Source organism: Zosterops lateralis (genome assembly GCF_965231275.1).
Source record: "Zosterops lateralis genome assembly, chromosome: 3".
Classification (NCBI taxonomy): Eukaryota; Metazoa; Chordata; class Aves; order Passeriformes; family Zosteropidae; genus Zosterops; species Zosterops lateralis.
Window position 1 is genome coordinate 77260436 of NC_139764.1, and position 27333 is coordinate 77287768.

Sequence of the window (27333 nt, forward strand, 5' to 3'; positions counted from 1 at the left end):
GACACGGCGGTGTTCAGTCATAGGCTGGACTCGGTGATACCAGGTCTTTTCCAACCTATTTGATTCTGTGGCTGTAAGGATTATGAGCAGGGATGTTTGTAATAGAAGCGCCAGGTGCCATCGGTGCCGCTGCCGGGCACACCGGGCCGCTGGGCTCCCCGGGGCAGCGCCCGGCCTGGGCACCGCTCCCGCGGCTCTCCCGGGACAGCAGGGCCGGGCGGGGGGCGGCGGCAGGCCCCGGACCCGTCAGCGAGCCCGCAGCGCCCGGCTGTGCCCGCCGGGGCTGGGGTGACACAGCGCGGCCGGGCTCGGGAGAGGGGCTGGGGTGCCACAGCTCGGGAGCGGGGCCGGGGAGCGGGGCTCAGGGGCCGGGCTCGGGAGCGTGGCCGGGGAGCGGGGCTCAGGGGCCGGGCTCGGGAGCGGGGCCCGGCGGGCGCGGAGGCCCCGGCGGCCCGTGACCGGGCGCGTCAGGTGACGCGGGTCACGCCGCCTCCCTCCCTCCCCGCCCGCCCCGCCGGCAGCTGCGCCGCGCTCCGCCAGCGCCGGGCGGGGGAAGGAGGGGAGCGGCGGCGGGCGCGGCGCCAGCGGGACCTGCGCCCCCCGCGCCCCGAGCCCGCCGCAGGCACAGGGGCCGCGGAGCCCCGCGGGGAGCGCGGCCGGCATGAGCCAGGTGCCGAGGAAGCTGCCGGAGGAGGAAGAGGGGGACGAGGAGGAGGAAGAGGAGGAGGAGATCGTGGGCTTGGCGGGCTACGCCGACGGGGCCGAGTCCTTCTCGGACGGCGACGCGGAGAGCGGCGGCGATGAGGCGTGTGAGTGCCGCTGGCGGCGGCCGCAGCCGCTCCGGGGGCGGCGGGAGCGGCGTGGCGGGGCCCGGGGGCGGAGGCCGGGGCTGCTCCCGAGAGCCGAGCGGCAGCGCCGGGCGCGGACGGGGCCGCGGGGCAGCGAGGGCAGCGAGGGCGGGCGGGGGTCGGGTGAGGCCGGGGCGGTGGCGGGGCACGCAGGGCCGCCGCCGGGAGGTGAGGGCTGGCGGCCCGCCGATGTGGGTCAGGGAGGAGGCGAGGCTCCCCGGGGGCTCGGGGCACGAGAGGAGCCAGGGACAGCCGTGCGGGGAAGACCAGGCGTCCGGAGGGAGGGCAGGCCCGGCTGGGGACGGGGCTGGGCGCTGTGGGCCGGGCGGAGCGGGGATGCTGAGGGGGTGGCCTGGGAAGGGCCGGACGGGGACAGGGGCCCGGTGGGGCAGAGGTGCGGGGAGCTCCGGGGAAGAAGCAGGGCAAGGGCTGGCAGGTAGCAGGAAGCGTTGGGAAAGAGGGAGGAGGCAAAGGGAATGCAGGCAAAGTGTGTGTGTGTGTGTGTGATTTCTCACCAGTATTCTTCGTGTCTGGGGCGAGAGTTATTAGTTATTAGAGGCCACAGCTCGATGATGTGACCCGAGTGTGCAAGAAGGTGGGGGTTGGGTGTCGCGCTATAAAAGGCAGCGGCCACTCGCAGCCCTGTGTCCGGGGCAGCTGCGAGTGTCAGTCCCACAGCGGCAGGCTCTGCTGAATGTCCGTCTGTCTGGGCTTGTGAGGAGCCGCCTCACTCACCGCATGTCCGTGTCAGTATGGATGGTGATGCTGAGAAGGACGGGCTTACCAGGAAAAGCAGTCTCATTCAGTAGAAAAAGGAAATGCCAGCTCAGAGCCTGTTGCGTTCATTCAGAGCCTGAATTCATTCTTCTGAGACATATTTCACAAAGGAGCTTGGAGAACTCTCAGTATCGCAGGATAAAAAAAGAAGTGCTTTTTTATAAGAGCATAATGAAAGGCCACATGTTTTAAGTCTCTTCGATATGAGCGTGCAGAATCCTTCTCCTTAAAGGCCCAGTCCTCCAGGCTGCCATGGGAGGTGCTGCATTGACTAATGTAATTTTGGGCAGTGGAGGAAGGTCAGTGCTTTGAGTATAAGCCTTCATGGTTAAAAGCTATAGGAATGTTAGACTGTAAGAGCTGTAACTGAGACTAAATGAAGTCTTACTTCAACCTGCTAAAGAATTGCCTTCATTTTAATGCAAAAGAATAAATTTTAATGTGTTTCTTTAGTGCCACACTTAGTATTTTCTGTAGAGAAGTAACCTGTATACTGTCTTCACACAAATTCATTTGGATATTTTTGAATAGGAACTTGTTCGACTGCTAAAAATTGCAATTGCTTCTTTATAGTAACACCAGAATATTGTACTTAACAGAAACCTTTACATCCTGAATAGCAAGAGAAGACAGTCCATGCAGGCACTGTTTTACACAGGATTAAAACAAAATCCATTTTAACTGTCCAAATTCCCTGGTTTTCTGTTTCATTTTGAATTCTCTGGAGAAAGAGGTATACAACATCTGAAATGGAGGGGGCTGGGATTCAGGTCTGTGTTTTGTGTACCACTGGGCTTCAAGGCAAGGGGCTTTCCCCTTTTTTCTGTCCTCTCTTCCTGGCTCTGTACAGCAAGCAGTCCAAAATTCAGTGTCACAGCCTCTTCTACAAAGAAAGAATGAAAAGGGCAGTGTAAGAAGAACGGCTTCAATGCATGGCTGTTGACAGTGAAGAGAGAAGCCAGGCTTAAAAGTAAAAGCATAATTTCTTCTTGTAAGCATGCAGAAGATTTCAAAACTTCATATTGGTCATCCCTCACCCTATAGTGGGTTTGTGTTTCCAGCTTCAATGCTGAAAACATGGCTCTTGTCCTTAGTTTACACATAGGGTCATATTCAGAAACCTTAAAACACTTAAATTTACATAAAGCCTAGTCATATTTTTTATGGATGCAATTAAAAAGTGTTTAGAAGCAGGAAAGCCCTCTGCAGAGTGTCCAAGGAAGTGGCTTTAAGACATACCACTGCAGAGTGCTGCACTTGTGGCAGCATGGAACCAGGTCTTCTGGTTCTGAGTCTTTCTGTAGCCACAAGAATTTCCTTCCACCAGGCGTTTCTGCAATGTCTATGAACCCACTGTAGCTGAATAGCCTTCTTCATTGCATACAAGCCTTGTCTGTTAACTCTTTAGTCTCTTTAGGCCATCCTGAGCATTGAAGGTGTTCATTGTATGTGTTTTGTGAGGCCATGGTCTTGACAGCAATCCAAAGTGCTGCAAATACCATAGTCACAGCAGTACTGGAAATGCTACAGGAATAATGAGTTTGAAGGTAAGAGTAGGGAGTTTGGGACTGCTACCTCTCCTTTACACAGAAATGGTTAAAACTTAATAAAACTGCATTAGTGAGGGGGAAAAAATCATTATTAGCTGTATTAGTTCAAAACTAGACTCAGAGGCTTGTTACCTTGTGGATGGTAACATGAGCAAAATAATTCCTTTTGGCTTTATTTTACTTAAAGAGATGAGCTGTGATGTTTTATTTGGACATTTGAAAGCTGGTGGGATGTACAGAACGTGGCATCCCCATCCCATACGCCTGCAAAGCACAGATAGTCACCTGCTTTGACAATTAATTGCAATTGATCTGGAATTCAGGATGGGCTGCAAAAACTATCTTTAGCTATCTATATATATCTAATAGCATAAAGGAGCTACTAAAGTATTCATTGTGTACTGGTGAGACAGGTTGGGACTGCTACGTGCAGCTCTGAACTCCTCAGAGCTGTGCTCTTCTGCATGTTGCAATGCATGCAAAACACTCCATGAGCAAGGACACAACTGCAGTTAACAGAAGTTTTGTAAGGAATTGAGTGCTTCTCTGGGGGAAAGTGCTTTTAGGTTTGTTGAGTTAAAACTGTGAATACTTCAAAGGAATGGCCTCTAACCAGCATGGCTTCTGTTCTTAATGGCTGCTTAGAAAAGTTGAAATATGGAGGGCTGTTGAGATGCATTAGAGACTGGCATTTTACAACATTTACTCTTTGCAAAAGTGAATGAAGCAGGAATGTGTTGCATCTCACAACAGGGAAAATTATCTTTCCCGTTATAGAACAGAGAAGAGTTTAGTGTTTCTCTTGGGCATATTATGATCTCACTCAGTAACCTAGTCTGGGAAGTTGCAGTGATACATCTACTGGCATTTCTGTGGCAAATTAAAAAAGGAGTTGTCATGTACTCCTGCAAAGGAATGTGGGCAGGCAATGCATCGTCCAATTCCTTTACATATAAGGTAATCTCTTAACTCTCTCTGAGAGGGAAGTGCTGTAGAAGCCTTGCTATCTCATCAGGTTGGGATGATACTCTTACATTTCCCTGTCTTTGAACTGGCAGGATTTCAAAAGCTAAGTAACAGTCTTACTAGAAAAAGAGCTGGTCTTTCTTCTCATGGCTAATTCTGTTTGCAGTTGCAGCTGCATTTTTTTAGTATGGCTTTAATAGAAAGCAATTTCCTGCATTTAAGCATTACAGTCAGTAAAAATCTAACAGCCTGGTATAATCTAATACCACAACATAAAAACTCCAAGTTATTTAAGATATTTCTTCAAATATATGTGGGTTTTTAGCTTGTTTCTGAAAGGAAAGGAAGTTAGGTAGGTAGCCTGTCCTCTGGTTGTCTGATCAATGGTCAGAATATCGGGAACTGCTGTCCACCTTCAACCAAATCTGAACAAATGATGTCTCAAAGGTTATTAAGTTCCCACAAGTTTGGGGAAAACTGGTATTGAGGGGAGAGGAGAAAGCTAAAGGAAGTGTCCTCAGAGGTGATCATCTTTGTGTGTTCACTGTGGCAGCAGCTGGCAGATGGGTGTACACAGTGTAGCCAGCTGAAATGTGCTGAGCTCCAGATCAGCCACAGTATGTCATATCTATTATTTGGAGATGTCACAAGACATACAGGAGGAAGTTGGTGTTATTGTGGTGGGAAGAGGAAGGGGAGGCAAAGTACAAATCCATGTAAATGAGACTTAATAAGTTCAGTTGTGTACAGAGCAAATGGGAGGCTTTTTTTTTTTAAGCATGCAGTAAAACCTCAACTTGAAGACTGTTCTTTATATACGTTTATAAAGTCTTTATAAAGCTTTGAATAAATTACTTTCTCTTCTGGCCAAAAAACAGAGTGAGATGGAGGATGTACCATTAAATCATGCACATTTGGTTTGGTTTATTGACAAGACCGTACCCCCAAAACATAAAATATCATTACATCACCTTAGAGCAGATGTTTATTATTCTTCTGGAGGTGTGAAGTGTTGTAGGCACTACAGGAGGTACTACCTCTGCTCAAGTTGATGGGAAGAGTAGAGGAGCATGTTGACCTCGGTTTCTTTCTTCCTAAATTTGTTGTGAGTAGATCAGCAGAAGTGGCCATTGCTGTGTTTATAGGATGAGATTCTTACAGAGTTATCGATCCCTGTTTTGCCTGAAAGTGTTTCCCCTGTGCACTCCTGCCTGGCAGTGTTCATGTGTGGTCATTGACAAGACCACAGTAAGTGGTATTACCTGCCAAGGCCTTGAAATTGTATTTTAAATGGACAGGATCCCTCCAATAATGAACTGAAAACTTCTGTCAGTCACTGGTGGTGACAGGGACCTGCACTGAGTGGCACAATCTCTCACAAGCCAGTAGATGGTGCCAGGAGATGTTTTATGCTAACATTGCAATACCTTCAGTTTGAGTAGCCCTACTCCTATGTCACTCAAATTCGGGAGGCACAAACAGACCTGGACAAGGTTCTGTATGCTCCTGGCAGACATACCTTACTCCTGTGTTTCTGAAAGCTGTGACTGAGGCTTCAGGCACACAGGAAGACACAAGATGTGGTCACCACCGTGGGTGCAAAACGTGCTCCTAGGCAAAGGATTCTGTTAAGCTTTCCATGTTTTTTGGCTGATAAGACTATGTAATAAATTGGCAAGTAAGTTTAAATTGTTGATGAGGTTTCTTGTTCTGGATTTTCATATTTTTGGAATAAAGCTGACCACTTAACGTATGCAGGGCATATTCAAGAATGATGCATATGAATAAATGTGTGCCAGTTTCCTGAATTCAAAACTTATCCCAGGCAGAAAAAGAAATGCAGTTATGTTGTGCTATGAAGTATAATCTGAATAGTCTGTAGTGCCGTGGGTGGGAGAAGGTCTCCCAAACCTCACTGTATGTTTGGCCTGTTGTGTGATCGGTATTTTAAATCTGACCTTTGTGTACTCTGGGTTGTACTCTGTGGATTTAGCACCGACAATTCATTTTTTTTGCGTTGCTTGTGTTTGACACTGCAGAGTCACAGAGGTGTTTCAAAGCTTTTTACATATAAGGGCAGTTGTACGTAAAGGCCATATAAGGCCATTTCACCTCAGCACCAATGGACATTTCAAAGTTATAGGCCAAGTAAATGCAGCAATTTAGACTGCTTTAGGTGTTTTGATTAGAGATACCTGAAGCTAAAGTTGGTGTGCCTACAGGAATGGGTAGCTATACATTCATGTCCTTACAGATAAAACAGCACAGTTTTCTGTTGGAACTACTTAATGCTGATATAACTGCATCAGCACCAGAAAAAGTGGTGCCACTTTCAAACTGGGGTAGGTAACACAATGAAAATCCTGTGTTCCCAGGCCTTTGTTTTGCAAATAGGCAGATGATTTGCTGTAATCTTATTTATTGGATCACAAACCTTTACAGATCATAACACAAATTACTGAGCAGCAGGTGAAATCCTGAGCACCTTAGAAAAGGACTCCTCATGAGCTCAGTACTGTAAGTTCCAAAATAGAAGCATTGTATGCATGCTGAGTTGAACCCTTCCTGTAGCTCCTTGCATGTATTAGTTGATTGATTTTAAAGAAAGGCAGCCCTCAGGTAGAAGGATCATGCAGAGGTACTTAACACAGTCTTACTCTGTTCTTCCAGCAGTGTGATGTAGCTGTCTGCTGAAAAGAGTATTTGTTATCAGATGATACTCTTTTGAAGAATAGTGACATAGTGTTAATTAGAGTAAAATTAGGTATTTTAAGATGTTTATGTGTGATAACGGATTTTAAACATAGAAACAGAGCAGTCAAGCCTGCAGTTTGTCTTGGAGGTGAGAAGTAGATTTTCTGATAGTATACCCCAAGGGGCAAATAATTCAAGTCAAAATGCATGTAGCACTGCTCTCTAAGCTTAAACATCAGTAACGTTTGCATAAATTTATATAAAAGTTCCATGAAAATAAATATCAAATGCATGTTATCTGGCAGTTACTAATTATATTGCCATAGTATATTCCTCTTCTTCTTCTGTGATTTTATTCAGTTTTGGATTTCAATGATCCCTTCAGTACTGAAGTTAAGCCAAGAATCCTGCTCATGGGACTGAGAAGAAGTGGAAAATCTTCCATTCAGAAAGTTGTCTTTCACAAAATGTCGCCGAATGAGACTCTCTTCTTGGAGAGCACAAACAAGATCTGCAGAGAGGATGTTTCCAACAGCTCCTTTGTCAACTTTCAGATATGGGATTTTCCTGGGCAAATTGACTTCTTTGACCCTACGTTTGATTATGAGATGATTTTCAGAGGCACTGGAGCACTGATATTTGTTATTGATTCTCAGGTAAAAAAAGGGGCTTTAAGCTACTTTTTTCTTTTCTTCCTTTAGCAATAGACAAATGAGTTGAAAAGCACAGGGTTTTTTTCAAAGCAAATAGATAATCTACATCACAAACACACATTAAAAAAAATCATTAAAACTGGAAGAGCTGCCTGGCTATTTTTAATCTCTTTTTGCAGTATGTTCGGAAGTTAACTAATTTGTTTTAACATCTCAAGGTTCTTGCCCAGATTCCTAAGTGCTGACAGCATGAGATTGGTGCACATGCTGGATGTAGGCTCAGGCTTCTACTTACAAAACATTAAAAAAATCAAGCTGTTGTGGAGCTGTAATACTATCTAAAAATAAGTATCATAAATTTTAATATATATGTATTTAAATACTTTCCTAACTTGTAGCTCTTCTTTTTCTTTTATTAGGATGATTATATGGAAGCATTAGCTCGGCTGCATCTTACTGTGACCAGAGCCTATAAAGTGAATCCAGATATCAACTTTGAAATCTTTATCCATAAAGTGGATGGTTTATCTGATGATCACAAGATTGAAACACAGAGGGACATTCACCAGAGGGCAAATGATGACCTTGCAGATGCTGGATTGGAGAAGATTCACCTCAGGTGAGGAAAGTTGCTGTGCAAAGAATGCTAAAGAGGAGAGCAGCTTATTTGACAAGTTACCATCTTCTGTCCTCTTGAAGTAGCAGGCAACATGCTTTTGATATATGAAGTAAAGGGATAATGAGAGATACTGCATTTGACCTGAGCCAAAGTATCTGGTTTCTGATTGGTGTCTTGAAGGGAAAGATGGAGAGCTGCTTAATAACAGATGACAAACATGCCGGAATCCAATCAGTTTTTGTTGCAGTTGCTGTCTTGAAATAAGTTGGCTTGGACAGTGACAACAACCAGTAGAGTTCCAGGCAGTGGAGTGTATATGCCACTACATCACTTTTGCCTTCTTTGAAAGCTCTCTGCCGCATGGTCCCCTCGCAGTCACTCATCCTCACTGCTGCAGCCTGCTTGGAGCCGCTTGGAAAGACCTGTGCTGTATCTTTGCCTTGTGTCCTCTGGTAATATGAGTTACTGTAGCAAATAGTGACAAGTAGTGGACTTTGCAGACTAGGAACCAGAGGACATCAAATTGTCATGGCTTTCTTAGCACTTTAAAGCCAAATACAAATATATTAAAAAGAGAGGCTTGCTCCATGAACATGCCAGCTCTTTAGAGCTCTTAACTACTCAGCTGCATCACTGCACTAATAAATGGGTACACAATCTTCAAAAAGTAGATCACAACAGACATACTCAGTAATACTCCTCTCCTGAAATTTGATAAATATTCTTTGTAAGAATACCAGCGTGAGAGTTGCATTAAAAAGTTCTAGGTTTCAGTGTCTAGGTTGGGATTTTTTTTAGTACAGAAATGAAGTCCTGTGCTTTGATCATATCGTGACTTTTGATCACAAGGGGTTATTGCATTAGTGTAGGCACTTACTGTCTGACAATATTTTATTTCACTCATATTATGAAAGGTACATTATGTTCACAGTGTGTGGCTAAAAGGAAAATGTGGTGACATTTTTTTCCAGCTTTTATCTGACAAGCATATATGATCATTCTATATTTGAAGCATTTAGCAAAGTGGTACAGAAACTGATTCCACAGCTCCCAACACTGGAAAACCTGCTTAACATCTTTATTTCAGTAAGTACTTACTATATCTTTTGTCTGTAGATCTGGCAATGTCCAACATGCATGTTCAGATACTCTGTTCACTGCCTTCTTAGAAATCATGAGCAATGTGAACTCTCAGAGAAATTATCAGACCTTAGTTGAAATGCACCTCCATACAGCTTGGTCTCACCTCCATGTCTATTAAACAGCACTGATGAGCTGCTGAGATATTCACAATATTTCCTGAGTCACATAAAGTGGGTTAGCAGCCATCACTTTTCTGCATGTAACATCAGTGTGAATGTTGCAAAAGTCTGTGCTGCATGTATTTGTTTAAGTCGCACTTAAAACTTGTATGAATGGATATTTAAAGGAACATAATCTAGTCTGACCTCATATGGGGAGCTGTCTGTAGTGCTTCCTGGAATTAATTTCACTTTTTATCAGAAGTTTACTGAGCTTAAGAAAATCTTCTTACGTGGTAAAATCGTTAGATGTAGAGTCCACCACAACTTTCACCCCTTCCATAGTTACTCTGAAGGCCAGTTAGGGAGTTTTGTATATCTAGTGGTTTGTTATCACTGTGGAAGAGATTGCTTGCTCCACTCTTCCTGTGTGTCTGATCCCTTCTTTTCCTTTGTACTGGTTCTGACACTCACCTATTCCCTCATGGGATTACTATACCATGCACTTATGGACTGTTTAATTTAGTTAAAAGCAGATGATGGAGGTGTCCAACATGCTCTTGTTCTGACGCAAGGTAAGAGATGGAAACATGGGCACTGAGTGAAGGGGAGCACAGTGAGTAGGTTGTGAAAAGGGGAAACTCCCTATTTTAGTGGTCGTTAAATCAGGTCACAGTGGCTCCGAAAACTGCACTCTTTCTCAGAGTATTCTAATTTTGCGTTTGGCATCTAGCACTAATTTCTGAAGCTTCAATTTCCAAGCAAGATACTTGGTTGTGTCTTTTTGTGATTTTGACATAAAAAACTATTTAATATCATTCAACAGCCTGTAAGATAAAATTAGACTTCATGGTTTCTCAGAGTGAAAATGGAGAGAGACAAAAGTTGGATGTGAAAGGGAAAGCTAGGAATAGAGGAAGGTCATTCCAAAACTTATTCTTACTATTAAACAGCATATTTATACTGTTTCATAATGAATAGTTTGCTACAAAGATCTGCTTCTTCCAAAACAGCTGGACTGCATACTGGTTATTATCATGTAGTCTCAAAACTCCACAACAGAACGGCAATGAAGAAACGATGACAACAATTCTAGAACAATTAGATAGTGGTTTTGGCACACGGTCTTACAGAGGAAGCTGGCTGAATAATAATCTTTCTTGTGCCAGAGTCACTCCAGTCACTCATTGTGAGTCAGATCTCTGCATGGAGTCTCCTCACTGTTTGAAGTTGGTGAAGGGTTTGTACAGAATCTCCACATAAACAGAGTGCAAGCAGCTTCCTGAATTACTGATAACAGTTGCTTGTGTGTCTGGAACACCCAGCTCCAATCATACCTAGAATATCAGGTATAGTTTGTAAGGAAGAACAAGTATTTCTAATAAATGGGAAGTCCAGAAAATGAGGAAGGTGTGCTATCTTCTCTGTTCAGTATAGGAAAGTCTTGGACTGTTTCTTTGCTCCAGTTTCTTAGTGACCTAGGGCCATGTGTAGCTGCATCATTATGTCCTCAGCATGCTTGCTGTTTTTACAAGTATTATCTGTTTGTAGACAGAGACTTAGAATGACTATTTGCAACCACAGGAAGATTAAACATCATTCTCCTTCATACAATTAGTTAGGGGTGCCTCTTTACCCTGGCAACTTAGTAACACAAATTTTGGCATGGATTTTGGTCACGTCTTACCTCAGGAAGGCAATGTGTTGGATATCAGGGTGTGGGTGTATTAGTGTTCTACTTTTGGTTTTGCAGCAGCATTCATTAGGAAGTGCTTTCATTTATGCCATGGAGACTTCCAACACAAAAAGCTGACAATTACAAAAATAGATCTGCTATCTCTCTTAAGTTCACAGCAGGTTTTTGCCCAAGTTTATAACGCCACAGTGTGTGAGCATATTTGAGGAACCATCAGTGTGATAATACTCCTGCATTATTTTATGTAACTGCTTGTAAGTCATTAAATAACTGGCACTCAAAACCCACATTACTCTTACCTGACTAACACACTTACCAGCTTCATATAGAAGATTGCCTGTTTCTTAATTACTGTGGCCTTATCAACCAATCAAGATGTGTGACATGGGAAACACAATTTTCATTTGAGAGTTGTTTGATTTGTTTTGGGAGATACTAAAAAGTATGTATTAACCCCCCCCAATTATTATAGTATAAATAAAATTATGTACAGTTTTGATAATTTAATGATTTAATTTTTGTAATCTCAAAATGTTGTGCTTAAAAATTAATTAATGAAACCTGCTGCATGATGTAAGGCATGTTTAAATAATTGTCCAAAATTCATTACTAACCGGTGTGACAGGCAATATCCTCTTAAGTTCTTCTGAGAGTCGCTTTTTAGGGCCAAATTCTGCCTTACTTTCATACGTTCAAGACAGAAAAAGACAAGCCTGCTTACCAATCCTAGCAATTGGAGGAATATTACCACTTTTACTCAACCCATTCTATTTAAGGAGTAGAAACTGTCTTCTACATCATCACACCCCATATAGTTGAGAAACATGGTTTGAATTTCAAGTACCTCATGGTTTTTACCTATCAAAAATAAAATTTCATATATTCATTGCAGATTTTTCACAATAACTCTCTTGGTTCAGATTAACCATGGAATATTCTTGCATCAAACCAGAGTGCTTTTAGCACATGTTGCATCTTCTCTGCAGACTGTAGGGCTGTGTCAGAGAGAACTGGTGCTTATTCAGACCCTGCTCTCTTTTAATCAATGGCAGCCTTTCATTCAGTAAGGAACCCACCAGCTCTAGCAACAGAAACAGTTGATTTCCTGTTGTCATTTTCCCTAAGCATTAATGATGTAATGTCTCTTGGAATAGTACTTTTTATCCACCTTTTCCTGTTTTTTATGACCTGTTATTATTGTTTCTACCCTTTCTGTTTGGGTTTTTTTGCAGGCTAGGGGTAGCAGGTGGGGGATGGCATGTTGAGTAGTTTCCACACAAAAATTCTGGGAAATCCTTTGATTTTTCAGTTACAGTTGTATTAAAAACCCTGGCAAATGAAATATTTGAAGGCATGTGGGTAAATTTAGTGGTTACTACTCCTGGCAGTCCATCCTACCATTTCACAGAAGTTTCTGTCATCATACAAAGTTCTAAAGAAGCAAATATATGCAGTTTCTCAGCAGGTCCTACCACAATGGATCAGTTGCAATTGAAAACAAGTATAGTTTATGTTAAGGGACCAATTTCTGCCCTTAACCAGCAGGTATAACAGCTGACATGGCAACCGTCTCAAGACATTCACAACAAATGTTCAGAAAACTTTCTGAACTGTCACTGCAAGTACAGGCAGCAGCACCTGAAGCTCTGAAATGAAAAAATCACTTCTCATTGTTAAATGTTACTGTATTGTCACTGGCATCTTAATAATTTAAAGTGCATCTTACCTGTACAGCTGAAATTGTTGCTATGTCTCTCTTTATGTAATACAAAACTTAGTAATTGACTTCTCATGAATGACACCGCAGGGCTTCTTTCAGTTTCATCTTCTTCTGTCTGAAATTACTTGTATTTTCCAATACAATTTTGGCAGTGAGTTACAGCTATGTACTTACATGATATTTCAAGAGTCTTGTAATTCATCTTATTTGACAGGATCTGTTGAACTGTGTGAAGTGCTGTCAGAATTACTATTTAAAATTACAGAATTCCCATATGTGGCCAGAACAACCAGCATAAATATGCATACATTTTTGTTCTTTGTGCTCAAAGAATACAGAGTCATGGAACCCTCTAGGCTGAAAGGGGCCTTTAGAGGTCAGCTGCTTCTCAGAGTCAGGCCAGTTACACCAAGTTGGTTATGGCTGGGTCCAGTTCAGCTTTGTGCATTTGGAAGGATAGAAACACTACAAACTCTCAGGTCAGCATGCTCCTAATCTTTCAGAACTCTTATGTTAATGAGGTTTTTTTCTTGTATCAAGTCAGAATTCCAGCCTGTGCCTTTAGACTTCTGTCCTTCAACATTGTAGCTCTGAGAAGAGTTTGGCTCTGGCTTCTCTGAACCCTTACATTAGGTATCTGTAGATAGCAATGAGTCTTCTTCAGGTTGAACAAAGCTATTTCTCTGCTACTCTCCTTGTACATCTTGTGCTTCAGCCCATCTACCTAAGGTAACCACAGTGCATATTTTGTTTTGAATATTTTTTTATTACTAACTTACTGAAATATGCCACTCAGAGAGTCTTTTCCATTATGAAATGCAAGAAATTCACCTCTATACTCTGTTATTACTAATGGATGTTTGCAGCCTTAGCTCTGTGTGCAGTGATGGAAGAATGACGCCTCTTTAAGAAGAAAATGCCCAAAATACTACTGGCCATTGTTGAATAGTATATCTAATGTTGGAAATTTTTCTGCCTATTTCAGGAAATATGGAAAACAAGAAAGTCACTTTAGTTACTTAACTATGTGTTAAATAGTTGACTTAGAAAAGAAGGAAGAAAAAATGGAAAAGTTCTGTAACTGTATAAAAGAACCTGAAACTATTAAAACTGGTTAGGGATTTTCATTGTGGTTTTTGGTGGTTACAGAGCTACTGTGGCAGCAGTCCCAAAGCACGTTACAATGGGAATCCCATATATGGAGACAGTTCAGTTGGATGGAGAAAGTTGCTTGTCTTCCCATATTGGTGGATAGTCAGGAGAATTTTATAGCTTGTGCTTTAGCAATACTGGTAAATAGCCCTTTTTTTCATGCTGGGACAGCTGTGCAAGTGTAATCCCTTGACATCAGCCAGTAAGGCTATTGTTTTCAGTTAAGCAGTATACTTCTTTTTTTTTTTTTCCAGGAAGCAGAGGCTTATGGCAGTTTACCTTGACTACACAGAGTCAGAGCTAGCATTCCTGGCTAGCTTCTCAGTGCTGTGAATACGATACATCTCCAGTATGGAGAGCGTCTTAATCAGCTTGGCAGGATGACAGGAACATAGCTGTCATCACTTTAGCAAGCCTTAGCATTTTAAACATGGCTTTAACCACCAGTGCTACATGAAACCTAAGGCACCATCAAAACACTGGTCTCCTGTGATCCTAAAAGATGTTCTACTGAACCAGACAGTAGAACAGCTACAGACTGCAATGAAAAAATCTCTTCATTTCCTTGAGAAATCAGTTCCTGAACAATGCTGTTTTCTTTGTCCATATGCGTTTTCTTTCCTTTGTTTCTATCTTCTCATGTGCCCAGCTAGAATAACTTTATTACAGCTTTCTTTTATGTCTGTTGCTAGAATTAAAACACCAAAAGCCTGAACTTGAAAGATTTTTCTGCTCCCCCCTCCTCCCCCCATTTTCCACTAAAAAGAAATATAATCTCTCCAGGTAAAGTTAGGGAGTGTCACTTGGCATTATGTCTGCTCAGAGGCAGAAACTGTAGGAAGGTTTGTGAGCATTATGGTTGCCTACAAATACAACAGTGCTGTATGTACAGTTCTTTGAAAATGAGCTTGATTGCAATTTAATTTCTTTAGCCTAACTTACTTGTATAACAGGCGAGTAAGGGAACAGAAAAGCTTGGGGTTAATTTGAAAACATGGATTCCATTTTATTTTTCTTTTTTCTTCTCTTGAATAGAATTCTGGGATTGAAAAAGCATTTTTATTTGATGTAGTCAGTAAGATCTATATTGCAACAGACAGCACTCCAGTGGATATGCAAACTTACGAGCTCTGCTGTGATATGATAGATGTTGTGATTGACATTTCTTGTATATATGGGTAAGTAAATTGTGAATGTTTCCCATAAAGCTGTGTACTGAGAATCTGAATAGCCTCAAAATTAGAGTGATACGGGTATAAACAATAATGAGAATGGGTAATTTGCCAGGAGGGGAGGAGGAAACAGCTGGCTTCTGAGGGACTGATCCTTCCCAGCAACAAGCATTGCTCCCCGTTCAGTCTGTGAGCATCTTCCTCTTTCTATGCTAATAATTTTATTTGGAGGAAGAAATGGAAGAAACCAACCTAAAATAAAAGGAAACATCATCTTTTTGTTCCCTAGGGATGAAATCAACAGAAGGATGCCTCCTATTTTGAAAAGAAGTAGGGCCATATTTAGTTTTATTTAATAGCCAGTGGCCTCTAATAGCCTCAGAGAGTTGTTTCACTATCATTTCAGTTCTCTGCTTGTCCCCTATTCCCTACATGACTTTTTCGGGTTTTTTTCAGTTTCCCCTTCTTGTACATTAGCAAGTGGAAATCTCTTGGGCCGGCATGTACATCTCTTTTCAAGTTATGTGTTCAGTGGCTTGGCCCTTGGCCAAATGTCATGCAGCCGTTCCTGGGAAAGGCAGGGGCACATTATGAATTAGTGCATTAAGATGATTACAGCTGGAGGACAATGCACAACATGCTTAGAGAGTGGTAGGCTGGGGTAGCTTTGCATTTGTACCCACTGACAGACTTCTTGAACTCTTGGAGAAGGTACAAGGCAGAGTCCTGGTGCAGATGCGCAATAAGCACTGGAACAATTACTGTTGGATACTTAACCTAAATCTCTGAAGTTTGTATATGCTACCATGTGTTTCAGATTTTGGAGTCATCGCTTCAGTAAGTGTGTAAGAACTTGTTTTACAGAGGTATAAAATAAAGGATGCTGGTTTTTGTAAAGAGAAAAAAAATCTGCTGTGTAGTTCAAAAGAGTTTGCATTTAATAGTTACCTGTACAACACCACTTGTGGGGCTCTTTATTTACAAAATACCATTCTGCCAGTGTGGTTGTGTAGCCATTTAGCATTTATCACCAGAGATCTGCTTGCCATTTTTTAGCTACAGACTACAATTCACTTCTTGTCCTCTGTTTCTGGAGCATCCATGCAACTTGCCACTTAAAAATATTATTGAGACTAATTGTTCTGGGAGGTTGGTGATAACTATCCATTTAACAATATCTCTGTGTGCATTCAAGAATGGGGCTAAAATTACAATATTACATTGTACAAAAACATAATACAGTGATCATCATGACTCAGCATCTGTGAATGAGAAATCTCTTTTCATAATATGATGTTGCAAAAGCCAACATCTCATGAGGAAAGTCTCATGATGTATTAATCTGTCAGTCAGCTGCTACAGCTCAAGGTTACTGGGTTTGGAGTTATCAGTACAGACCTACTGTTTAACATATTTATGATAAGTCATAATATAAAGCACTGATAAATTACAAGCAGCCTTGTGGTAAATGGGTGGTTACTTACAGAGGGAAAAAATAAGGTTCTAGTTCAGGCACTTGGCAATTAAATGATCTGATTTCTAGCCCCAGATCTAAGGTGCGTGATGGGATAAACAATTTAATCTCTATGTCTTCTTAGTTTATGTAGTATGAAGAAGAGTCTCCCTGAAAGATTGAAATGAATATTTCATAAAGTTTGAGATTCTTTGAAGAGAGAGCCAATGTCTCTCAGTACTTCTGTTACTAGCTAATCTGGTGTCTTATCTTTTTTTATTTGTTTGTTTGAATATTGCTCTTTAGGCTTAAAGATGATGGCACTGGAACTCCTTATGACAAAGAATCAATGGCAATCATAAAACTGAATAATACAACTGTCCTTTATTTAAAAGAGGTGACAAAATTCCTCGCTCTTGTTTGTTTTGTCAGAGAAGAAAGCTTTGAGAGAAAAGGTATTTTCCTCTTTTCCAGTATTTCATTCATTTTCTCTTATATGACTAAGTTAATGAATAACTGAGATTGTTATTAGCTGATAACAGTTTCTAACTGTCTCATAAATATTGAGGTAAGTACAGCTTGATAAAGCTTACATAACATTTTTAAAGGGATGAAAGTACTCGCCCAGGCATTGAGATGGGATGAAATCATAAATGTATTTGACAACTTTCTGATATGAAAGCATTTGAAAGTTTACATCCAATGCAGTAAAGCTTCCACCTGCAACTGTAGACTGTTAGTTTATCTTGACTGACACTGATTTGTACCTGTTGACACCAGCATACGCATTAGGAATAGCTTGCCTGCAATGACCAAGGGAAAATTTTTGAAACTGACAGAATGTTCTTGCTTTTCTTCTATATGAAGGGAGGCTTTTGGAAAATTGCATATTTAGGACCTAGTCCTATTTAGGAGTGCTTTAATATTTTGCAGTTAAGGTGCATAAAATTTTTTTGTTCTCTTTCTGACTCTGGTCAAACTCAATACTGAACCCTTAGTTCATGACCTCTCTGCTCACTCACACGATGTTCACTGAGTTGCTGGTCTTTGTAGCATGCCCTGAGACCAAAACTCAGCAGTGAAAGAGCAAGCTGTCGTTGTGTGCCCCATCTTGTGCTAGTAATTTCGCCAGTCAGTGTTGGTGTGTTTGTGAATGCAGCACTCGTACCATGTCTGCGACGCTGTTTGACAGCCTGTTGAGCTTTTGATAGAACTTAAACTGGTCAGATGTGTGATAGAACTTAAACTGGTCAGATGTCTCTTCCATACCCTTACCACCTTTATTGCATATGAATGTCAGCTGTAGTCACTTTCTGTTGTAAGGATAAAAAGTGTTACATCTGCATACTTGCTAACAGCACTGTTTCAGAAAGACATAATTTTGAATAAACATCCATTAGGGCTTTTCCATAACTGTGTGGGGTTTTTGTGTCTGCTTAGTTGGGACACTTGGTAGCCTGCACTCTCCTGCAAGTACTGTTCTGGTATTATAACGGAGATGAGCTTTTTGTGCCTCATGAATTCCAAGTAATATTTTGTCTGAACTGTAGGGAGATGGAAAACAATTCCTGGGAAAAAAACCAAAGTGTAACACGGTGGATTTAAACCACTTTATATATATATATCCTGTTAGGGAAATTGAAGTGGAAAATGCTGCAGTATTTGAGTTAAGAAAGCTTATGGCATTAACAACGAATGAGGTCATGAGCTCAGTACCAAAATTCTAAAATCATATTGTGGTATTACAGAATTGTAGCACTCAGTAAGTCTTATAATTGACTACCAACATGGCTTTACAGCTTTTTTGTGGGATCACATTCAGCCCACTGACATGGTAATGTTATGTGCCTATTCTGTAAGTATCTAACAGCATGTCTATTTTTAATTACAGTGTAAAATGAAATATAGCTGGCTGAGATTTGGTTACAGTTCTAATAAGTATCCATTTCAAAGTTTATGTATTGTCAAAAAATGAACACTTCCTGATGAATAGATGGTGCTTATTTTTATCACAGTTATTCTGTAAAGTAGGTTTCCAAAATGACATCATATTTTATGAAAGATTTCAGTTTTTCTTCTGGTATACTGAGCACTTCTTGAAAGCCTTTTATTAAATTAAGGGTCTGTTATCTGCCAATGAACTTCTAGTTGTTTTCTCTTAAAACTTGAAAGTATATTTAATAGCAGACAGAGTATCAAGCTGTAATGCTTACTGAATTATTTATGTTTATCAAATGTGCTTTTGCTTACTATTGAAAGAATTCCTGGACAGTTCACTGAATATGATGTCCAGACAGAGAGTATGGTATTTCACTGAACATAGAATATAGGCAATGTTTTCATTACCTTATTTATGTGAATGTCTTTATTAATATGTAAAACATTTCTGTCTCTGTAGGATTAATAGACTACAATTTCCATTGCTTTCGAAAAGCCATACAAGAAGTTTTTGAAGTAAGAATGAAAGTAGTAAGATCTCGAAAACATCAAAGCCACCTGCAAAAAAATAAAAGACCCACTCCCAATGGGACACCAAGAATGCCACTGTAACTGAGGTTTTCTGGCAATGTGGCAAGCAAAGTTTTCATGAAGTTGATGTGACTTCTGCATCTCATTGCACTGAGTGAAGAGGAAAACAAATGGGACTGATGTATTATATGAATTTTTCCCTGAACGTTCAGAAAGCACTGTTTAAATATTTTTATCCAATCAGTTTTTTCATATAGTGAGCACTTTGAGCAAAATGTTGTATATATAAACATTGAGGTGAGCACTTGTAAGAATTTTCTTAATATATGCTGTAAACCTTTTTCATGCCATATTAAGAAAAAACAGCTGTGACAGAAATACTGGGTACATAATTTGCACTTTTTCATGTTTTCCTTGTGGACTTGGACTTTGATAAACTTAGTTTTTATGGTGATTTTGATGCATGGTGTCAGGTAAAATGTATGCTGTAGTTTATTTACCTGCTACAATCAAATTGGTTAGTAAACAATTAAGAAAACTTGGTACAATGCCTTTTTAAATTTGTGACAGCTAATACCTAACATTCATACAGATCTAATTTCATATATTTTTCAATTTGTAAACTGAAGAATAATATTGAAGTATTACAGCAATAAGCACCTTACCAGGGATCATAACTGGTAGGTAAGTCTTAGCTTTTATAAAACAGGCTTTTGGCCAAATTTCATCCAGAGTTCTCCTTAACACTGGTCATGCCCTCTCTTGGGTCTGGTTTTATTATTTACCTCAGCATATACCACTAAAATACCTTTCTATAAAGATGATTGTTTTGTAAAATGGCTTTATGTTGCACTGTTATTTTTATAAGGCTTCAGAGGAGGTTGTTGTATCTGTATGGCTGGATTTACATTGCTAAGTTTGTGTTGAGAGCCTGCACGTGTACAGTTGGTGCAATGAAGAATCTGTATGTATTTCCACCCTGGCGTTCTGATGTACTGCTAAGTCATAACGGTGTGAGCACTTGGTTCTGATTGCCTCTAACAGGGCTACATCTGTGATTGAAATCAAGACAAGACCATTAAAATGAGGACTGGACAATCCACCTGCTGTAATAATCAGCCTACACCACTACTTTTTATTGTGATATTGAACGTGGGCAGATTTACCACATGATCAGCCAGGACACCAGAGCACTCTCAAACCTAAAAAGAAGTAACGCTTCCTTTCCATGTTCTGTATTTAGTGTTTTTGTTTAATTAGTGATGCAAAATAATTTCTAGATGAAAAGGAAACTCAAATTTTTACCAATTGCATGCTCAGTCCAGTGGTTTTGTTGGCAGCTTTTGGGAGAGAAGAACTTGACCAGAATGGGAGGCAGCCTGCTGTACACCAGAAGCAGGTAAGGAAGGTATTCTGCTGTATACCAGAAACAAGTATTCACAGCTAATCTGCCCCTAGCCAAAACAGCTCTGGAGGCAGGCAGGAAGATAGAACCAATAGCTCTGTCAAGAGTTGTGTGATAAGTGATGGAGTTCTAGGGGCTCAGGAAGGTAAGAAATACTGATAATAGTGAAAACTACTGATCCTGATGCTGATGCGAACAGTGACAGTAATCAAATCAGAGTGTTTCAAAAACACAGAGCTCAGATTCCTTTTGGTACTGTCACCACCCATAATCTTACTTGAGGGCAATTCTTCTGATTAGCCCCTCGGTTAAAGTAATGCAAAGCTGTTTTCAGAGTTCACCAAAGCTGTGATGGGTAAGAGACACGTTTTGGCAGCTTTCCAGTCCACATGACTTTCATTGAAAGGCTGCTGTAATTTCTGGCCATGTGTTTGTCTTTCATTTTGTTGAGATCCTCTGTTGGGTCACGATCTTTGTCCTCCCTTTGCCCCACCAGGTGTAGGTGGTTATGTGGGACTAAGAACACCTACCAGGCTGGACCAGATTTTTTTTTTTTTTATGTGTAAATTATCTCATTATAGTGGCTATAGTATGAGTCATAACTAAATGTAGCTTCCATGTATTTGGCCTGAATTCATTGTAGCTGTGCATGCCCTTGTATTAGAGACCATCAACTTCTTTAAGACAGTGAAGTTACCTCTTGAAGCCCCCTCTAGAATTTGGAACAGACTATTTAGCATAATTTGGTGAAGGTCACTTTAGCCAACATAAAACTTCCAATTGGATATTATTAAGTAATAATTAAGTAAGTGTAATTTTCATCAGGTTACTTATGTTTCGAATATAAAATTGAAAGAATGTTAAGAATTCATGGTATTTTCAGATTAGGTGATGAGTCATTTCACTTTTGAGTAATCATTTTCTAATTTTCTAGCTGAAGTGATTGAGCACTGACTGAGGCATGCAAGGTTCTTTTTAAGAACATATTTTAAAACTTGCTTTTACTTAAAAAAAATTAAATTTTATTGAGATTTTAGTTTTTATTAAGAAAAAATAAATACCCTATGCGCTACAAGAGCCACTTAAGGCAATGTTGATACACCATTTCTAAAATTAGAAATTGTGGAAGAAGTAATTACTTTCCAAATAGTCCAGTATTTCTAAAGTACCTGATTCATGAATCTCCATTTCTTATTTATCATTGAAGTTGACTAGAAATGGTGGGGCCATTAATGAACAAGCCACGTCTTTTTAAAACACTGGTTTACAATAAACCCGAACCAACTTAGTATCCCATAGACATTTTAAAATCAGGAGCTGGATAACTATAAAATATTGGTTCCAAGAACTTATAGTTGAGGTAACCCCTCAACAGGCAGCAGCTCAGTGTGTGTGAAGGGTTCTCTGAAGAGTTCAAATGCTCCTTTGAGCATGCACTGGAATGGCTATTTAAAATGTTACAGTGCTGGAATATGTTTCTAAAATTCGGTGACATGCTGTGCATTACCATGGAAATGTAATTGACGGGAGCAAACTACTCTGATAAAGCATAATTCAAATGGATCATTTGAGATCTCATATTTCATGATAGAACAATCTTTTCCCCACTAAAACAAAAATTCTGTGGTTTCTTGCATGTGAAATTGCAGTCTTCATGGTTTGATTCTGTGAAAGTACTGCAGCAATTTTTAAAAGAAATGTTAACCTATGAACTCCCTCCATTTATATATGCAACATCAGATTAAGTGGAGGAATTAAAGAAAATGACCCTTGTCGTTGAATACAGTAGTAACTGTTTGCTTTAATGACATATTTACTGTGCTGTCATATGCAATAGTCATTGTAGAATATTTTTTTCTTAAATTGAACACTGAGGTTTTCCTATTTTTGTACTGAATTATGTCTATGATATTATGTTGTGATTTTTTTGCTGCAGCTTTGTCCTGTTTGATGGACAGATACATTAACACTAAAATTTCTTACTCAGATTCTAAATGTTTGTCAATAGCTGCACGTGAATTTACTTAATTATGGATAAACACATCAAATTCTCCCATTTCAGCTGTGTGGAAAATGAGAAATAAGCTTGGTTGAGAAGTTCTTTTGGGCTCCTCTTATATGGTGGCATATGGTTGACATCCCACTTGATTTCTCACTGTATTAATATTTGCATATTAGCTCATGCACATATCTTCAAATAGCTACATTTAAAAATGACACTAGCAGATTGCTGCTTTTAATTTGTTTTCTCCTTGGTATCTTCTGTGTTACCTCTCTCAGTTTGCTATCTCTGAATTTCACATTTTGCTGTAAGCAGGTCTCATACCCAGTCTCCTTGGTTCCTTTCAGCCTATTCCCTATGGCTTGTAGTCATTATGAGCCACAGGCTAAGTCTTGAGCTAAAACCTGCTGAAAAAATATTGAGTACAAAACCATCTAAACTGTAAAAATCCATTGCATACTACTAACATCCCTAAAAAGGCTCGACACAGTTATGTAATCCTGGGTTGTATGCATGCCATAAAATATGTATTTATATTGAAGTTGCAGTTTATGTTCACAGTCAGATTTTAAACATTTATTAATCATGTCCAGAACATATTCTAAAATTAAAAAAAAATATAAAAATATGTTCAGGACAAAAACCCCTAGTGCAGTTTAGTCTCTTGGACTAAACTAATGTATTTTTTATAAGGTAAGAGATGTTCATGAGACTAGTCAGAGAAGATACTCTACTGAATATTTCCCTGAATACCTGGACTGCTACAAGGAAGAGGGATTATTTGTTTCAGAATTGCTGAATAGCAGAAGAAAAAGAGAAAAAACCCATTGGTGTCCTTCCTTTAAACAAAAACAAACAAAAAGTAAAAACAAACCAACAACTAACATGCAATAGCCTAAATTGAGAAGTCTTGGTATTAGACACGTGGATGAGTGCAAACATGAGAGGTAGGAAAAAAAGTACAGAGTGGTCAAAGGTGCGGCATGTAGGCCAGAACATTTCAATTCAATGTATTTAAGCTGCCTTACACAAAATGTTCAGGTTGGATATTTGGAGGAATTTCTTCACAGAAAGGGTGATTAAACATTGGAATGGGCTGCCCAGGGAAGTAATGGAGTCACCATCCCTGGAGGTATTTAAGGAAACACTGGACATAGTACTTAATGCCATAGTCTAATTGACCTGGTGGTGTTTCGTCAAAGGTTGGACTTGATGATCCCAGAGGTCTTTTCCAACTGAATTGATTCTGTTGTTCTGTGAAAATGTAGACCAAGGAAAGATAATGGGCTTATCACAACAGGGTCAGCCACGGGGAGGTCATGTGGGTGAGGTCAGTTTCACCACATGGTCCTCAAAGGTCCAAGTAGTTGACAGGGAACAACAGGACAACATTAAAGCTGCCTTTACTATTATCAGCAGGATTTACTCTTTGTGTTTTTATCTCCATTCTGTGCTAACTAAAAGCCATTCTGAACTGTGCTGAGCTGAAGCATAGTGTCAGTACAAATGTAAGTATAACCCATATGAACCACATTCATACTGGAAATCAAAAAGAACTCTAAAGCAGGAGAGCAGCACAGGGAGGGCAAACAGCCTGACTACATGCAAAAGGAACCTCAGCTTGTCAGTGAAAATGGGCGTAAGTCATGGTGTTGTCAGTTCCTTGACAGTGGGAATGCTATAGTCTTAATTCACTTTCTCATCAGTACTGCAAGTTTCTGACCCAGATGATCTCGTGTTTGCATTTAGGTGTTTATGTGCCAGGTAGGTGCCCACTCAGCCAGTTCAATCCATGCATCACTGCAAATTCTTGGTCCTCAAAACTGGGCTGCCTCCTTACTCCTTCCCACACAAACCCCAAGTCTCATACCTAATGCACGCTTCCTTGATAAATACTGCCCCAGTCCTTCCTCAGCTTTCTGTTATCCAGATAAAACAATCATCCAACAGTTTGGGAGCCAGTACTGCTTCCAGACTCCTTCACAACTAGTGCTGCAAGCTCTCTTCTGCAGCTGGAGCTCCTCGTGATGCTGCTGATAAAACTGCCTTATTGGATGGCGTGATGAACACCCTAGCAATAAACTTAAAACCTTTCAGCAGCACATCTGGGGTTTCTAGAAGCCCCACCATCCAGTGCACAGTGGTGTCATACAATTCCAACTTGTTCTGAGGTTAAGTCAACTGTGGATTGAATTCTGCCTTTGCTTATGCACATCCACATCTGGGTTTGGGGCTACTTTGATAGTGAGAGCCATCTATGCTGTGGGAAATGTATCCTGTTTCAACTCCTTTTGCAAAGCAGTATACAGGGAGAACAGATGTGCCTTCTGGGAAATCCAGTAGTGCCAGATCAAAAGGTCCTGGGACCTTCTTTGTATCCAAACCCTGTGCTGAGAAATGGAACCATATTCTGTTTCTCTGCAATGCCCTTTTCAATGACTGAATTGTCCTCTGTGAGCCAAATGGTCTGATCCACAAATTGCTTCTCTTTCAATACTCCTGCAGCTGCTTCATCTTCTTTGGACCGCCAGTATGCCATTCATCATGCTATCTTGGTCTCATATCCTAAGTGCTGAATGCAAGTTTTGCAGCAGAGGCACACAAATTAACTCACTCCCACCAGTCCTGTTCCCCTTGCTCAGCACTGTTTCCAGCTCTGTTCCTTCAGTAATTTCATTTCATGTTTCAATTCCACATTTTCTGTCTATAAAGCAGCTGTTGTCATTCAAATTTTGCATTCTTCATAAAGTACATTATGCAGAAACTTGGTTATTGGCTTTAAATTTAGTATTCTCTTGATAAATACCTTTCTGCTTTACTCAGTACACCCTCTCCCATGAAAGCTTCCAGCTCCCTTGAACTAAATGCATTCATAAAAGTTCCTCAGGATGGAAGTTCTTTCCTTCTTCTCTCCCCTTTTTATATTGCTACCATTAATAGTGTCCATAAAAATCCAAGCTATAAATCTGAAGCTGTAATTTGAATAGTTATGACAACACCAGACTGCATGATTGTTTTTTAGCTTTTGTTATTTCTTTCAGAATAACAGTAGCCTCTCCAGCCTGCATCCCCTGTGAGTCTGCATCCCCATGAGTCACCTTACTAGACACCTTTCAGCAAGGGAAAAAAAATTTAAAAAGCCTGCAAGATACAGACAATTTAGCAGTGTAAAGTAATAATTTATTGGTTAATATAGGTAGCTATGATTAGCAAGCTACTAGACAAAGCATTAACATGCTCACCTCCCCATGCAAGACAACAGATGAGTAATCTGTGGCTCAGGTGTCACCAAACTGCCATCTTTTGACTCTGCCTTTTCCTTCCAGCATTTTACACGTTTTTAACACTGTTGCCTTTTCCATGGACCATGTGTTGATAGCCCTATCTCCATCTCTGGTCTGTCTTACCTTTCGTGGCTCTGCTGTGCAGCTCTTTCTCTGAGCATGCCAAACCAAGGCTCTGGGATTGAGCCCCACTAGGGCTGGGCTGTGGAGCTTGGACTACCAAGCAGCTGAAAATGCAGAGGAGAGTGACCTGGTATCAGGCAGTGGAGATCAGGTCAGTACAGTCAGCTGGAGCTCAGAGAGCAATACAGTTTCCCAGAGGGTAGGCATTTTTGGTCAGCAGAGCCACTCTCTGGGCTCTCCCAACTGTTGTGATCAGGGCTTTAGTCCAAGTGTCCGCACGGATCCCTTGCATCATCGAAGGCACTCTAGGCACTTCACCTGGCCTTGTGCTGCTGCTTTGTTCAGGATGGTACCAGTATCCCATACCTTTCTGCTCTGTATGCATATCTGACATATCTTAGCATACCTCAGACAGCATCAGATGCTTATGTGTGTGCAATTGAATCAAGCTCTAGATTCCACTAACCATCTGAGAAACTCCTGTGTCTCCCAGATATCTACAGGGGGCTGGTGAAGACAGCTGGTAACTCAATATATCTTAGTTAATGACACAGTAAGCTTATACCAATTGGTAAATGCTTTTTGAGGAGCTTTAAATTAACAGCCTGCTCACCAATCCTTTATTTCTATTGCTGAGTCAGTCAGAGCTGTAAGCAAGCAGCTGTATGCAAGCAGGAACATGCAAGTGCACATTAAAGTCATGAGTAACAGTTTTGGAATGGATGGGGTGGAAAGACTACTTGATGGCAGTCCAACAGACATAACCCTGACTGCTTTGCCTCTGCCTGATGTGTAATTCTGAAGACAGGTGTTCTCTTCTCGGAAGCTTATGAGAGTAAGTTAAGGGGCATGCAGAGGCATTCACATACGGAAAAAGTGACAATAAAATCTGGGGCCGGAAGCCCGAAAGAGATCGTGAGAAACTGGCTGCATGGGTCAAAGGCTATGCCCAGCCTTTTCTCTCTTAATAGTGGCACAGGAGCAAAATATGTTTTAATCTCAGTAGTTTACAAACTGCTTTCAGCTGTCTGGTGTGCTCTGCAATTTGCAGGGTGAAGAATATGCACCAGAGAAAATTTCTACCATTATCTGTAGCTGCTAAAGATAGAGTAACTAAATCAGGGAGGTTCAGAGTCATGAACAGCTGCCACTTGGACAAAGTGTCAGCTTTGACTTGGGTCTTTGCACATGTCTTCTGAATCAGGAAGCCATCTGAACTATTACAGCAATGATGCCAGAAGACTGTGAGTCAACTGATTGGCGTGACTCTCCTCATTCTTCAGGGAGTAAAGAAAAGGTGAAAAATATGTACCTTTATTTTGACTTCACATTGTGAAACATCTTGTTAGTCCACACTAACTCTGCACCAATGGTCCAGACCGGCACTCACTTGATTCATCAATTAAAGCAATCTAGCCACTTTTTTCCCCACTATCTTCCTAATTTCTGAAATAATGCTAGTTAAAAGTCAGCTGGCAAAACATCTCTTTTTTGTGAGGTGGTTGCCTT

The 27333-nt window shown here is 40.8% G+C and overlaps 1 protein-coding gene across 1 annotated transcript; it reads left to right on the plus strand.

Annotated features, from left to right (window-relative positions):
* The first annotated feature begins 646 nt into the window (after positions 1-646).
* Positions 647-20112, plus strand: RRAGD (Ras related GTP binding D). Its single transcript, XM_083857177.1, has 7 exons — positions 647-809; positions 7196-7491; positions 7908-8107; positions 9079-9193; positions 14952-15094; positions 16848-16996; positions 18940-20112. Exons 1-7 carry the CDS (start codon positions 662-664, stop codon positions 19089-19091), a joined length of 1203 nt encoding a protein of 400 aa, XP_083713303.1. The 5' UTR covers positions 647-661; the 3' UTR covers positions 19092-20112.
* The last annotated feature ends 7221 nt before the right edge of the window (positions 20113-27333 follow it).